Below are 16,008 nucleotides of genomic sequence, written 5' to 3' on the forward strand. Positions count from 1 at the left end.
TTGCCAGTTTATCCAATCAGGGTTTTACTTTCTTGCTCGCATGAATGCTGCATCACATAGGGCAAGGGAGAAAAACACCTTCTCAGCCCTCTGGCTGCTGTCAGTCAAAATCAAGGACCACCCCTTGTCCATAGAGCCCCAGTGAAGCTCAGCTTCCCTGGAAGTGACGTTTTTTGCCGGTTTATCCGATCAGGGTCTTACTTTTTTGCTGTGAGCTTCCATGGGCTGAAGCACGAGCTTCAATGGAGATTCACCATGGCGTCCGTGCTGCTGCCGAGGGAAGAGAGATGGCGTCAGAGAGCAAACTCACTCAGCAGCAGGTTAATGCTCAACATACTCGTGAAATTAAGTGCTTCTAGCACACTTTGGATGCGGTTTTAAGTCTAACAATGCAAATATGGCCAATTATTTTATTACATTTAAAGGGGAAGTTCAGTCACTGGTATCACGTTACCCTCCTGGGAAAGCACTGCTGGAAGAGAGAAGGTATTTGCAGAGCAATACTGCCACCATGTGGTAGGTAGTAACGGCAGACATACTGAACACTTGTGGTTGTGAAAAAGAAAAAAAGAACAATGCTTTGAGAAAAAATTTTAAGCAAGGACAACACTAAAAACTCACAGCATTTGGAATTAAATTATGGACCGGAATGAGCAAGGAAGTCAAACAATGCACCACGATGAGCGAATTCAAAAAACAATACAAGCAGTTGATGTTTGCAAAATGCAAGGCAGAAGAGTCTTTAACTTGTTTTGTTATACTTGTCTCCATTATTTATTTATTTATTATTATACTGATTATTATATTAACTGTGAAAAAATCGTAATAATTACATCATCACATTGTTGCATTATCTTATCATCATTATATGTATTAAAAAAATCACAGATGGAATACAAAAGTACAAATTAAACCACAATCATAACCATTCATATCACACATTAAGCTGTGGGCGTGGGAATCTCATGTACGTGTCTCAGATACCATGTGAGCGCTTATGCACGCCCTTTTTTTAACCAATGGCTGTGTGTGAGTCACGAGAGGCCTGGAGCTCCAGCAGAAGCCTTTATTATCCGCAGCCTCTGTGCTCTTGCTCCACTATACAATCGGCTGCTGGCTATGGCCGGATCCGCCATCGTGGAGCGCATCGGATACATCACCCGTGTCCAGAGCTTCAGCGCCTGTCACCGTCTGCATAGGTAGCGTTATCATTTTGCAGTATCGGTGTACGGATGTTCTGATATCAAGTTCGCTGTCGCCGCTGTACTACAAACGTATTTGATCCTCGTCGTTCTTGACTTCACGGTAGGGCTGCAAAGAAACATCGTAAACAGCCGACGCTTTCTCCTCACTCTCCGCGTCTCCCAGCAAACCGCGCCGGCCACGGCTAGTTGCAAGTTGCCGCCTGGTTCTATTCCCGTTTACACACATTCTATATGCTGGCTACCACCTGGATTTAACTAGAAGCAATTAGTTGGCAGCCTCCCGTTCGATAATACTGCATGGGCGCTCATGTTTTACGTGGGAATAAGTTATTTAACCCGAATTGATGCAGCTGTGAGTGGCTTCTCATTGGTTAAACCATGTCAAAAGACACATCCTGTCGTCGTGGAAAAGATGTTAATCGTTTTTCTGAAGCGTAAAATTATTGGCAAGCAGCAACTGTTTAAACTCCCCAGTTAAGAAAGTATTGGCTATTGTTCTTCTATGGAGGTCACCCAATGACGTCTAATTTGCACGATAGACCATAACGCACGTGCATGTAATTGTAATGGGCAAGGAATAAGGTTGTGGAGATAAAAAAAAAAAAAAGTGAGTAAAAAAACATGAAAACAAAACCAATTGTTATTTTTAGTTACAAAAAAGGAAGGAATTTTTCCCCATCATCCAGAATCCATTTATATCTTTCTCTTTGCTGTGCTTTCCAAAGATATAAAAACAGCAAAAAGAGGCAGCTAATTACTGCACGTAATGAGACACACCTATTCCGCTTACAAAACCTCCAAAAAGGTTTTATGGTTTTATATAGTGTACATGCTTTGTATATGATAACATGTATTACTTACAGTATTTTGTTGTACTTTAGTCATTTTAAGCATTACCGGAACTTCCTTCCTGGGCGCATTGATTTCAAATAGCAACATAGAAACGAACACTACACCTAGCGTTAACTTTTCCAAACTCAAAACCAAAAACACAGCAGCAGTGGCGGCAGCTCCACTGTGTAGATGCCTTTCGGTAGTGGCCTGACGCGTTGTGAGCGAGGCACTGTGATCGAGTGTGTGGTGAAGCTAGTCACTAGCCGGCTAGTAGCTAGCTGGCTAGTAACTAGCTGGTGTGGTGTGGCAAGGTGTTACTACGCCAGGAAAGTAGTGAGAAGAGGGTTTGTGACAGGCCTATTTGAGCCTTTTATCAAAAATAAAGTGCACAGCAGTATTTTTCTTTTACAAATAAAGGAAATCACAAGGTTTGAGGTAGTTAATAAAATAATAATCCACAGGACAAGCTGCTGTAATGGCTGGTCGTCCAATGCCATGACTCCATCATTTTCCTCGTAGTAGCGTTGGTCTTTCCATATAGGAAAGTAATGCGCCGGTATATGTTTTGAGTTAGCACAAGTTGCCTGTGGAACGTTCTGAGCAATGTGGCCAACTTGGCGACTCTTGGCAACTGCACAGTCAGCTCCTGCGGCACACTGAGAGCATAGTGGAGCTCTGCACCCCTTCGCATCCAAATTGCAAATTAATTACGCACACACGAGGCGCAGTCCGTTGCAGTTTTGTGCATGCAAACCCAGGATTGTAAAAGTAGGAAACCTTTAACATTTAAGTGAAAAGTTCAAGAGCAGTAGCCGATCATTTATGCAGTTGCTATCAATAGCCTAGGCCTACATAATTTTCCCCACTGAGTAAAAGGAACGGATTTGACAGTGTGTAAGAACGTGTGATGAGAGAACAGTGAATGATAAATTAAACAAGTAGGTCCAACTGCAAGATAAATGGTGGAGGCTGGAGGAGAGTCCCGATGTAATTATTACCCTGTCTAGACTTTGAGAGGCCCTGACCGAGATAAAAAAAATTTTTTTTGATGAAGTGATGGCCAATTTTCAGTTACCAAACCACGAGTCGAGTTTATTTGTAGTTCTAAACCTGTGTTTACTTACGCTCCCAAGAGGTTATGTTGTTTTCTTTTTACACATGCAAATTAGCGATGACTTCTAGGACACCCAGAAGCTACTTTTCTTAATGAGTAGTTGGCAACAATGGGTGGAACCACACAGCTTCTACTACACGTAGGGCAACATTGGCACAACATTACACAGAGGCACACACATCCTCATAAGTTGTTGTGGGGAGAAAACAGGAGTGAAAATGTTCATCACACAGCAGTAGAGGACATCTCGGAACACTGGGCGGATACTGGAATAAACCATCAGCAGCCCAAAGAGCGCCTATCTGTGAGGAAATGGTGCACGCCACCTCTCATAAGCTCTCAATGACAAGGAGGGTAAAACAGGATAAATGTGTACCACTCATATTGGGTGTGGCGAGCACACACAGGTGTGTTTAATTTGGCATAATGTTGTAGTTATGGGGTAACCGAAATGAAAAGCCTGCTGGCAGTTTTTGTGTTTTGCATTTTGTTCCATTACTGTGCTCAAAATGATCAAACATGACCTTAAAACCGAGGCCGAAACATGGCTATGGTGTTTTGTTACACCCCTGCCTAAAACCGTTGCTTCAGGTGGTCGTGGTATTAAAGTCATGACTATTATGTTCTATGAATTCTTAACTTTGACGTATACCTCAAGACGGCACTTGGGATTGCTCATGTTCTCTTTTTGCCACGTGTAGTCAATTGATTCAAGGCGGTGTGCCTTTTAACTGCAGTATATTTGAATCACATCAATATTAATCACGGTTCTCATCTGCTTTGTAGCGTTCACCTCAGCGATGAAGAAAATCAAAAGGTCTACGGGAAATGCAACAATCCTAACGGCCATGGACACAACTACAAAGGTGGGTTGTGGTTGTGTTTTCACTTGTCTTGCGTAAATGACACGTTGCATCTGTTGTATCAGTGAAAACACAGCGGGGAAAATAATTATTTGATTCCCTGTTCATTTCCCCCTTACACAAAGGATCGGATTGGCGAATGGTGTCGATCCGGACAACAGCAAGGGAGAAGGAAAAAGCTTTTTTTTTTGTTTATAAAGAACTGCTTTATTGTATGGATGAACAATGTAAATAGTGAATTAGTGCACATTTTGAATACAGGAAGTGAACAAATGTATTAGCAATTGATGTGAAACGGAGAGGGGGTAACTGTAGCCGGATTATAGGATTTGTAATGCCCTTTTCAAATGAATGTAAATCTTGAACTATCGAAATTATTCCGAGGGCTTCTGAAGCGAGAGAGTCTGTACTTTCTAGTGATATACTGGCCATTCCCGTAAAACACTAAAAGTGAGTCGTAGGTCGGTCTTCCAGCATTGTAAGTCATACAGTCAAGGACACAAAGGAATGGCTCATGAAGAAGCACATTAAGATTCCGGAGTGGTTGAGCCAATCTCTGGCCCGTAATCCCATGAAAAATCTGGCGAGACATCTGAAACTTTGAGTTGCCAAATCTCAGTCTCAAAATTTTCAGGATTTGGAGAGAAGCTGTAAAGAGGAATGGAGCAAAATTCCTCATTAGATGCGAGCAACGTGTGACCTTTGTGCTTGCCAACAAGCGTTTCTCAACCAAGTACTAAACCATGTTTTGCTTGAGTATCAAATACTTAAAATAAATGTATAATCTTTATGTCATGTTTTTAAAAAAAATATTTGTATCTCTGTTAAAATTGTAAAACAGGGACTGCTCATATCTTTGTTCCTGTTTCCCACCTTGTAAATATAAAAATGCATGTGATTTAGTTTTGAATGAATGTCTCCATTTTTAGCACTGAACCATTCATTTTTAGTTGGTATTTTGCAATTTTATCTAAACAGACATAGCATCCAATACCGATAATAAGCCTCTGTGGATGTACTGTACATCGTCATGGCACGCTTTGTTATCTCAAAATAATCAGGATGGTGTTGTAATGTGTCCCATGCAGCTGCAGTTTCCCACTCATTAACTTTAGCGTGCATTTCTGTCCACAGTTGAGATAACCGTGCGTGGAAAGGTGAGTATCAGGCATTGCTTTGTTCAACACCCCGCCTTTACCATACTCTGACTGTGGCATCATTCTTACTATATCACAACATTTATTTCAATCCAGTTTCATTTATTTTTGCATATCGACTTTTTCACAATTTGAGTAACATGAATTAAAATTGTTTTTAAATTTGTGGCTTTACTCAACTAAATTAGGTTAAACATTCAATCCCTCTTTCATCGTGTTTAATTGGTTCCAAACCCGACCATGATAAGTGAATTTCCGCGACGTAGGATTCCGTATTTTACAATTGGAATCTTTTCGTAGTTAGAGCATAGAAAACCTGTTTACGATCATCTCAATGCAGTTTTTAACATTATTAGAGCCCTCCAGACATGAAATAACACCCCTATAGTCACCTGTACACTCATATTACCCAATATATTAGACATAATAAGAGTAAATAAGTCATTTAAGACATAAGTAAGACTCATGCTTGTGTGTGTTGCTGTAAATGTGTGCTATGGGAGCTTAGTGAGGGGCGGACAATTTGCCTAAATGGGCTTTTAAAAAAAATTTGTTTTACTAATAATAGGCCGTTTCAGCCAATGTAGAGCAGGAGTGCCCATTACGTATGGGCCATTACGTACGCCCATTACGATGTCATATGACATCAGTCAGCCGACATGAAAAGGATAGTTTGGATTGTTTGACATGAATTTGTGTGACATACGACACCACATGTGTCAAACTCGTGCCCTGGAGGGCCGAGACGCTGCAGGTTTTCTCTCCAACCAGTTTCTTCAGCAGGTGATTTAACTGATGAGCTCCTTCCCTCAAACTGAAGGTGTTGATCGTTAAAATCACCTGCTTTAGTGACTGGCTGGAAAGAAAACCTGCAGTGTCGCAGCCTTCCATGGCACGAGTTTGACACCCCTGTACTACACCAACAGTGACTAACCCCCCCCCCTCGGGCCATTTAAGTAAAGAGTTTGGCTTCTCAAAACAATATACTTTCAAACTTGCGGCACAAAAAGGCCTCAAAAAAATTAGACCTCACAAAACATATTTTTCATGTGTATGTGATGGAAACGCTCGCATCTTCTTCCTCTGTGGAGCGCATACGTAAACAAGATGGCCGCGGCGCTCTGTCATGGCTTTCCTTTGCGTCCTGAACTCCGCTATGGAAATGTGTGTTTTCTAAATGTCTGCCTGTTAAACTATTATTTTGCGATGAATTGGAAAATGTGCCCGTTGCAGAAACCTTTTTAATATGTTTGCCTAGACTTTGGCTGCATTGTCTTTTGCGTAATCATTTTCATTTCTTGTTTAACTGTAATGTTTCATAGCAAATTCTAGCATTTGCAGTCAGCTAACTGGAGGTAATACATGAAGTGTGTGTATAATGAATGCTAAGTAGCCATTTTAACCGACATACTACTCGGGTTATGTACACAACTATTGAGGAATTATGTGTAATTACCTTTTAATGCCGTGTTTAACTCTTTATTTCTATTATGTGTGTTTGTGTAGATTGATAATATCACCGGAATGGTAATGAACCTGACAGACTTGAAGAGGTCTATAGAGGTAAGAAAACATTAAGCTTATTAAACAAGACTACACCTCAAGGAAAGAGTAATTATCAAAATTGTATTATACGTGCTAGAGGTACGCCTACCCAATTCTGGTTATCATAGATGGAGACGTATTTGGGGGTTATTGGGCAAAAAGTTGTTGGTACCCTTACACCAAAAATCCACAAGAATCACAGAAATAATTGAAAACTGACAAAGGTGAAAACTGTACTCAACATTTAAACATGGAAGTCAGATATTGCTTTTGGATTGCAGCTCAAGAGAACAAAATAATGAAACAGGCCTGGACAAAAATGATGATACCCTAAAGCTAATATTTTGATGCACAACCGTTTGAAGCAATGCTGCAATCCGTAGCTTCCTGTAACTCGCTGGCTGAGACCAAGCATTCTGACACCGGGCAACACATTTTGCTCAAGAATGCCTCGACAGTCTTGAGATTTCATCGTACCCTGCACAGAATAAAGACACCTGTATCGGATGCAGCAAAGCAGTCTAAGAACATAACCAAGTCTCGCCCATGTTTCACAGTAGGTATGGTTTTAGAGCTGATGTGATTTCCCAAAAAGTCTCCCAGAAGCTTTGTAACTTGTCAGTCTTATTTGAAAATGTATATCTTACTACTGGCAGTAGGCTGACAACTATTAATAGCATGAAGCAAGATTTCATTCCATTGCAAACTATACTTATTTGAAATCTAAAGTCAATAAAATCGGATGTTGACACTTGATTGATTGACTCCCCTCTACAGGAGGTTATCATGAATCCACTGGATCATAAGAACCTAGATAAGGACGTCCCATACTTTGCCAGTGTTGCCAGGTATGCATATTTCTGCTGTATAATACAGTTGTCGTATGACGTTTGCTTGTACACATCAGTTTGGGCTTTAATTATTTATTTGAACTGTTCTTTTTCCTGGAAGGAAAATCATACTTCATATTCAATCATTTGTTCATGCGTGGGTTTTCCCTCGGGTACTGCATCTCCCTCCCACAAATTACACTGTGGAACCTTCAGCACCACTTATTAGAAGGTTTACTACAATTCCATTTTATTCATATTGAGCCCATTCACAACGTAAGTTATTAGAAGGCGCTTCAAGCATTGAACAAGGAAAAACTCCCTCAAGGGAAGAAACCTCAAACATAACCCAGAATCTGTGCGGCGGCCATCTGTCTCAACCGGCTGGGTCGAGGTAGGATTATTAATAAATGAAATTTTTCCATAGTTACAGTACAGAATACCTGTGTAAGATCTTCTAAATGTTTTTTAAGCTTTATTAGAGCCCTCTAGACATGAAATAACACTGACACTTTTTGTATTACCTAATATAGATGACATAATAATAGAAATTAAGACGTCTTAGACATAAATAAAACATTACGTAGACTCACACGTTACTATTAACAGGATAATTGGTGGTTATTGTCTCATCAATATAACTTTCCTGACACCTAGTGGCCAGTGTAGTAGAATACTACTGCAATGGCGCAGTGCACACTCACACAGCTGTTGGAAGTCACAACTCACGCCAGTCACTGGCACTCTCCACACTGCTAACCAAGGTCTCTAAATGGATAGGCTTGTCAACTCGGCATCTGCTTCAGTAGCACGCCCTGATGGTTGTGAACATGTACTCCACACACTGTTACGCCATTATTTCCTCCAATAGAGGGTCCAAACGAGCAGATTTGTCATGTTTCAGGTTTCCCAAAGACACTTATGTGTGATAAAAACATTGTATCTTCGGTTGTTTTAAATAAAAAGGACAGTGGACAAGACTCAAAGTGCGCAGCCACTAAAATTAGAGAGGAAAAACAGATGTGTACATACGCTTATAGTCCTGTGCGGACTATAAGCCGCACATGTCCATGGCATAAAATGCCGTGAGGACCAGGCAGCTCTTTATTTGACATGAGCTATAAAAAAAAACTCATGACGAGCTTGTCAAACTTTTGGAAATTGCAGGAGGTCATTACTCAAACTAAAAAAAAAAAAAAGTTAACGTTTTCCCGTAACACATTGCATCTGAGCAAAGAATTTCATTGGAGGACAAGCAGCATAGAAAATGGATGAATGGTGCTGCAATGTTGCCAATGAGCGAGAGGAGCCCAGAGCCCAGAGGAAGGCTGACATCATTGCAGCGCCCCAGCAGGCACCAATGAATGCTTTGCTTGAACGCAATGCATTATGGGAAAATGTTAACAGTTTTATTTCAAACTCGTATTGGTATGTTTGTATATTTCTTAGGCATACCTTTTGAGCGTTAAGTTGCTGTGTGATGTGTCTTTGTAAGATGACACCGTGAGTCAGACTTATGAGTAATGACTTGCGATTTCCAGTGGGTTGACAAGCTGATAGCTGATACTCATAGCTTGTGATTGGCTCCTGCCAAAGAAAGAGCTACTGTTTCCTCAGAGTATTTAAACGATTAGTAGTAATAGTAGTAGTAGTTCTGAAGTAAAGGAGATGTCACGAGACGGCTGTAACCATTCCAGCTTGGATTAAGAACAGTTCTAAGAAAAGCCCAAAATGTATGACATTCAAGTGCATGACGACCATGACTGTTGCCTTTGCTTTTTTTTTTTTGTTGTTGAATAAAAAATTAAAGATCACACAACACAACAAGCGTGTGGACATATGCATGATTTAAATTCATTTGCTAATTATTGCTACCGTTACTACTTCTGCTAACACTACTCCTACTTTTTGTTCTTCCCCTAGCACCACTGAAAACCTGGCTGTTTACATATGGGACAACATGGCCAAAGCCCTCGCACCAAACAAACTCTATGAAATAAAAATTCATGAGACTGATAAGAACATTGTTATATACAGAGGAGAGTAGTAATCATACCTACGTGCTGTTCATAAACTGCAAACGTGGAATGGCTTTGTGTCATAATCATTTCCTGACAGGCACAGGTGTCTTCAGTCTGGTACTATTTGCAGCTTGGTATAGTTCTGTTGTTACTTTTAAACGAATGATAATTTAAAGAGACCCGTATTAATCCTGTAAAATACATTTTTTATCAGTGATTGTTGACCTCTTTGAGTGTGACTCAGTGAATCAGTATGTATTAATACCGAAAATACATCATCAAATCAAACCTATGTTGTCATTTGTTGTTATTTTAGGGCAACACATACAAGTATAAGGTCCATGAACCAGTCATGGATGCATGTAATCCCAACTTGGTTATGAGTGATTAATAAAACAGTAAGTGGGGGCTGAATGTGCGGGTCGCGTCTATCCGACAATACTGTATATGAAAAGGTGCCAAACGTCCCAATTAGTTGTTAAAATAGACAGAAAAATGACAGATGAAGAAGCAGAAAATAGTCTGCGGTGAAAAGATGTTTTGGAACGGATTGAACTCACGACTCCCGTCAATGTCGCACCACTCTTGCAAGGAATCTGAATGGTGGCCGACAGGGGCAAACGCACAGCAACGTCCAAATGCTCCAAACACAGAAGAACAAACACAAAATCATTTGTGTGGAATATAAAATAATTGCACTGAGACACAGTTTGACCGTTAGAGAAAGGAAAGTGATCTCTAGTTTACTGTTCATGCATTTATGACGCTGTGATCACATATGAATGATGATATCTCCCCAACAGAACGTTCTCGAACATTCATACGCACAACGTTCAGAACAGATAAAGATGTGTAATACCAATTCTCCATCAACAGCACATTATTGAGCCACCATAAAACAATGCAATACTGCAAATAATACATTCTAGAATTACTTAAACACTGAGGGATTAAAAACATGCAAAACAAAAAATGCTGCTAATGCCAAAAAAAAACACAAAACCCTCAAAACAACTGCACGAGAGAAATGCTGCAATTTCAGAGCACCTGAGGCGCCAGACCTGAGGAATATCCACCTTTGATGGCATGAGCGGGATTTGAATGACAGCCAGAAGTAGGTTTTGCTTTTGTTGAGTTATTTTACACCACTGACTTTGTTTTGCTCAAGAAATTTTAATTCTTTATTTCTTTGTCTTTTTTTTGCTTGCCTTAAATCATTGTCCTGTGTTTTATTCTGATTATAAGCATGATCAACAAATTAGAGGCAAAATCACAAGTAAAAAGTATCGTGATCAGCATCGGCACCGGCAAAAATGGTTTTAGATTAACATATTACGGGATCGACACCATAATTTGCAGTATCGTCCACCCCCATTGATAACCACTGCTGTAGAAATGCATATATATTTGGCCACTAGATGGCAGCACATCCAAAACGTAAAACCGGTTTCAGTCAGGCATTGTTTTACATGAGCTCGCCTCCAACTCTAAGCAGAAATACATTTATGGTGTAGCTCTCGTGAAAATGTAAAATTGTACTAAAATATGCATATTTATAGTGTACCACGATACTACAGTATACCTGACACTGTGAAGTGGGAGGGCCGCCCTTCACATTTCATGAATGTGTAAAACCAATCATTGTAGAATAAAGGCTTGAAGAAAAAAAACAGCTTGCCTCTCAACTTTCTACGAATGGCTGACAAGACAAAATATGTACGATTTTTAAAGATTTTGGGGGTAGCAGTGTCACAGGATCCCGTGCTGAACATGTCAACCCCACAATGAGCAGGAGCTGCTCAGCTCTACATTCAGACCCAAAACAAAAGCTACCTGTTTGTACTTAAGGAAGATTAGTGCGATATGCTTTGAAAGTCAGACCACGAGACCCATAAGAAAGGGGAGCAAATGAATCACTTTCATTGATGATGAGCTGTAATATAATATAAAATGTAATACACTAAGTCCCCAACTTACGAACACAATTGGTTCCAGACGACTGTTCGCAAGTTGATTTGTTCTTAAGTCGAAACTAAATTAATATTACCAATGATATAGGTACTACATGTACGTGTATACATATACAGTATATGCGTATGTATGTAAATATGAGTTTGGATGCAGTAGTAATATTAAACGAGGATAATTTATGAAAAAAAAACAATAATAAAAATGATATAATAATACGTAATGATAAATGTTATTTACCTTTGAAGAGGAGTGGTCGAGCATACGTCGTCGTGGTGGAGGAGGAGGAGGAGGAGATATTGAAAAAAAAGGACAAATCGTCATCGTCGTTAGACTCTTCTAAAAGAGGTAGTGTTCTGTGGGTGGTGTAGAATTAAGCAGGCCTATTAACTCTTCATAAAATTTAATCACACGCTCTGTCCGGGTTGTATCATACAACTCTTAGCCTTTCTCTCTCCTCTTCCTTTTCTCCCGCTACCTGTTGGTCCCATTAGCAGTGTCACAGTGCCCTCTACTGGTCAAGCATGTAGCAGTATAAATATGGAGTTCCAAAAGGGAAAATACATGAAAATATAGACCAGTCAGCTTGCGTTCGTATCTCCGAATGTTCGCATGTCGGATGTTCGTAAGTTGGGGACTTGGTGTATAATATATAGCCATCTATTTTCTATGCCATTTATCCTTAAATAAGCCGCTCTGACTCCAAAGAGGATGAAGAGCATTATTGGATTCATGAAAGTAGTCACCGCAAAGTTCTCCCTCTTTGCAAAACTAGGTAAAAGTGATGTAAATGTTCAGTTGGCCATTCATTTGTCATTTGTCATTATTTTTGCATCATTTTCTGCATGTAAAACTATAATTGTCTATAAAACATGTTTTGTGTTAAAATTCTGGGGTGTCTGGAACGGATTAACTGGATGTACATTGTTTTCTATTGGAAAACTTTCCTTGGTTAAAGTCCATTTTGGTTTGAGCCTGACCTTTTGGAACGGCAGGTAACCAAGGCACCAGTGCATTATGTTTTGGAATTTTTGAGTTTCACCTTTTTTTTGGTCCTGTGCAGCCACTGGAGCAGACAGTATTGTTGATATACATGCCCCCACATGCTAAACAGATTTGCTCTGTCAGGGTAAAATGTAAGATACTCTTCCCCTGTTAAATAGATTTTATTTGGCTTTATTTGATGTTTATTGTTATGCACATTTGGAGCGGCTGGACCGGAGCAGGAGGGGATAGAAAAGAAGAGAAAAAAAGACAGAGGGAGGAGTGTGGGGACAAGAAGGGGACAATACAGACAGAGACAATAACAACAATTGCAATGACAATAACAAAACAACAGAAACAAACAGGACTACATCAGCAAATGTCTGTGACTGCCATAAAGACCATAATGGAAATGACAAGATAATATCAACAGTTTTATCATTTAATAAGTCACAAAAGTTGCCCAATCATGTCCTTACTTTATGCATATGCTTTTCACAGTGCAGCCTTTGGTCCTGTAACAATCTTCTTTTTAAATGATTGGTCCAGACTAGAGTACCAAAACACAAGTGTGAGCACACCCTTGGCAAACAACAGAGGAGGAGTTATTAATGCTGATTTTAAGGTAATGTTGATCAATGACGCAGTCACTAAACAACTGTTGATCCGCTAAGAAATATGATGAATATATGATTTAATTGATATTGAAACATGATACAAAAATATTTGTTGGGTTTTTTTCATTTTGTCTTATGTCCAGGTATTAGAAAAGAAGGCTCGTCTTATATTCAGGGTAGTCTCATGGTTGGGTCCATATGATAATTCCTGTAGAGGACATAAACTATGGCATATTTAGGAAAGATGCTACAAAATGCAGAATTACCATCAACCTCTTCAACCCGAGGAGTCTTTCTGAGGTTCCTGCTTGAAAATACCCAAAATGAGTTGAGTTCACGGTATCTCTGCAATTACAAACTGTGCAAATGCTAACACTTGTTTTTAAAGCATCACCGCAGATGCGATTGGCTCTATCTGAATGAGAAAGTGACACGAGTAAAAATGAAATCTAACCTATTTGCATGGTACTAGCTGGTGTCGGTTTAATGAGCGACTGATAAATTTATGTTTATAAATTGCTTTTTTTAAGCACTGAGAGCAAAAGGTTACATTCTTGAACTTGCGTGCACATATGCTGACATCCGTTCAACCTGGCAATCCACACAACTCATGCCAGAAACTGTCAACTGATCCCTAGTCAGACAATGATCTTATACATAATGAAAAAAAAGCAAAGTTTACATGGTCAGGGTGATTAAAATGAAAATGAGTTGTTCTTTTCATGCACCTGCTTAAAACAAGATAAATCACATTCTGTTGTCACTGTTCCAATGTTGAAAGGTAAACATCATTTCTTGCATGATTTCCTGCTGCCTGCGGCCAGCGGATGCCGCAGATGAGAGTGTGAGGTGATGACTCACTGACAGACATGCAGCCAGACACTGTAGGCATATAAGCGCCAAAGGGCATTTATGGAGAAGAACAGCAAATGTTTGTGAAATCCTTTCAGAAATCTGCTAATTCTGCATGACTTACACGGTTTTTCAGAATTTAACAAAATACTCACTCGGAGATGAGAGTTTAAGTGGATGAAATGTCTATATCTCGAAAACTTTCTACACACTTGGCACCATAAATTTGTCGACACAATATTTCACTTGCCTACATTTGTCATTTGCATTTTTTGCACTTCTAGGTGGTGAAGCAGGATGACACAGCCAAAGAGATGCTCCTTTTCAACTTGCATCCAAAGTGCAGACTTCCAGTGGTGACCCAATCAACCTCTTAATACCAGCACAGTTATGCAAACTATCAATAATTTTCAAAAAGCCAATATAACATAATACAGACTTGAGGATGAATACCATTACGGTTGTCCCTCACCACTTCGCAGTTTGAATTTTGCAGCTTCACTCTATCGTGTTTTTAAAAAAATTAATAAATCATTCTCTTTCGTGGTTGAATACTGCCTATTATTAGTCATAAAACATGCATATTAAAGCAAACTGTATGTATTTTCTCCCTAAATTAAGCATTTTCAAGCATACAAATGGATAAATGAACTGAAATGCAAATATAAGGCATTCGGAAGATGCATTTATAGCCGCTATGAATGATGATGTAGTAGGGGTGTCACGAGACATCCAGCTCCCGAGACGAGACATTGCGCGAGATTGGGTCCACGAGAATGAGACGAGACAAGATCTTTACACAGATTTACATGAAATATGATGAAAAAATATGACTGCATAAACAAACTTTTCTATTTCAACGCGTCAACAATGCAGGTGTGTTTAGAAATGTGTTATGCTATGTAAATGTATTGTTAACATTTTTTTTAGGCCAGATAAACCACTATTATTATGATAATATATAATAATATATCATAATAATGGAATATGTCATCTTTAACGCTATAAGTTGGGGAATTGGCATTTGTGACGTATTTTTTCACAGGCAATTCATACTGTCTGTCAAACATTTGGAGCATTTGTAGAAATGCTGGCTTTTCAACTGTATTAAAAAGCAGCATTTATTTTGCCATGTGTGATGAACAAACCCTTTCCCAGGCTGACTTACTTGTAAATGAAAATATATAAACTCACTTATTTGTTCATACAACTCACACAGAACGATGAGCAACACTGTGTCTGTCTCCTTTTTTGGGGGGGTCGGAACTGGATTGATTAATTATAATCAGTTAGTTTATGTGATGGGGCATTTGTTGGGATTGTTTTGTAAGGCATAGGCTTTCAGAAGTCAACCAATCAGAAGACGGGAAAATGCTGACGTTGCAGTACGCCTGCGAGCTGGGCCTGTGAAGCGAATCTCAAATCTGACCGGTTAAAGAAACAGCCCCATTGCTAATAGTTTAAGTGACAACGAGCCAGCACTCCTGATTCTGAAGGCCCTGGGCAGATTAGATTGGCATGGCAACACATAGAAGCTGAAATCTGACAAAAACAGAAAACTAAATCAACATCCCCGTACTGGAAGCAGTGCAGCTAAGAGAAATGAAGATAATTGACTGTCGGGAATTAATTAATACAATTTCATGGGACAAATAGTAGAATTTAAGGTGTAAATGCAGGTCAGTGCTTCTGATAGTGTTTAGTAGGGATGAGCAGGATACTCGTTCCGTTACGGATAATACAAGCATGAAACGAATACATCTCGTCATTGTCCGTAATCGTGATGAAAGAAAATCCTCATTATGTATTCACTCTTCACGCTCTGTGATTGGCCAGTCACACACAGCGACCGCCCCTCCCGAGACACACAGCGCAGGCTGGAGCCACGTAGGATCTGATCGTCGCGTCATTCACGTACACGGTGCGACCGGCAAGTTGAAAACGGCTCGTATGGCGTTGGTACTTGGTAAACTAGTTTCGTAAAGTACGCGGTGCATTTGATAAGACAGCGCTGTGCT

The 16,008-nt window shown here is 39.7% G+C and overlaps 1 protein-coding gene across 1 annotated transcript; it reads left to right on the top strand.

Annotated features, from left to right (window-relative positions):
* Nucleotides 1–1,015: 1,015 nt before the first annotated feature.
* Nucleotides 1,016–9,863, top strand: pts (6-pyruvoyltetrahydropterin synthase). The gene is made up of 6 exons (XM_054757260.1): nucleotides 1,016–1,199; nucleotides 3,940–4,019; nucleotides 5,151–5,173; nucleotides 6,680–6,736; nucleotides 7,496–7,566; nucleotides 9,472–9,863. The coding sequence occupies exons 1-6, from the start codon at nucleotides 1,120–1,122 to the stop codon at nucleotides 9,593–9,595; spliced, it is 435 nt and encodes a 144-aa protein (XP_054613235.1). The 5' UTR covers nucleotides 1,016–1,119; the 3' UTR covers nucleotides 9,596–9,863.
* The last annotated feature ends 6,145 nt before the right edge of the window (nucleotides 9,864–16,008 follow it).

Source organism: Dunckerocampus dactyliophorus, chromosome 2 (assembly GCF_027744805.1).
Source record: "Dunckerocampus dactyliophorus isolate RoL2022-P2 chromosome 2, RoL_Ddac_1.1, whole genome shotgun sequence".
Taxonomy (NCBI): Eukaryota; Metazoa; Chordata; class Actinopteri; order Syngnathiformes; family Syngnathidae; genus Dunckerocampus; species Dunckerocampus dactyliophorus.

Bases quoted from the DNA above. Each gene is read 5' to 3' on its own strand.
- pts (XM_054757260.1), top strand. From the start codon at position 1,120: ATGGCCGGATCCGCCATCGTGGAGCGCATCGGATACATCACCCGTGTC. The intron at 4,020-5,150 runs GTGGGTTGTGGT...TTCTGTCCACAG, and splicing joins CCATGGACACAACTACAAAG to TTGAGATAACCGTGCGTGGA. The intron at 6,737-7,495 runs GTAAGAAAACAT...TCCCCTCTACAG, and splicing joins ACTTGAAGAGGTCTATAGAG to GAGGTTATCATGAATCCACT.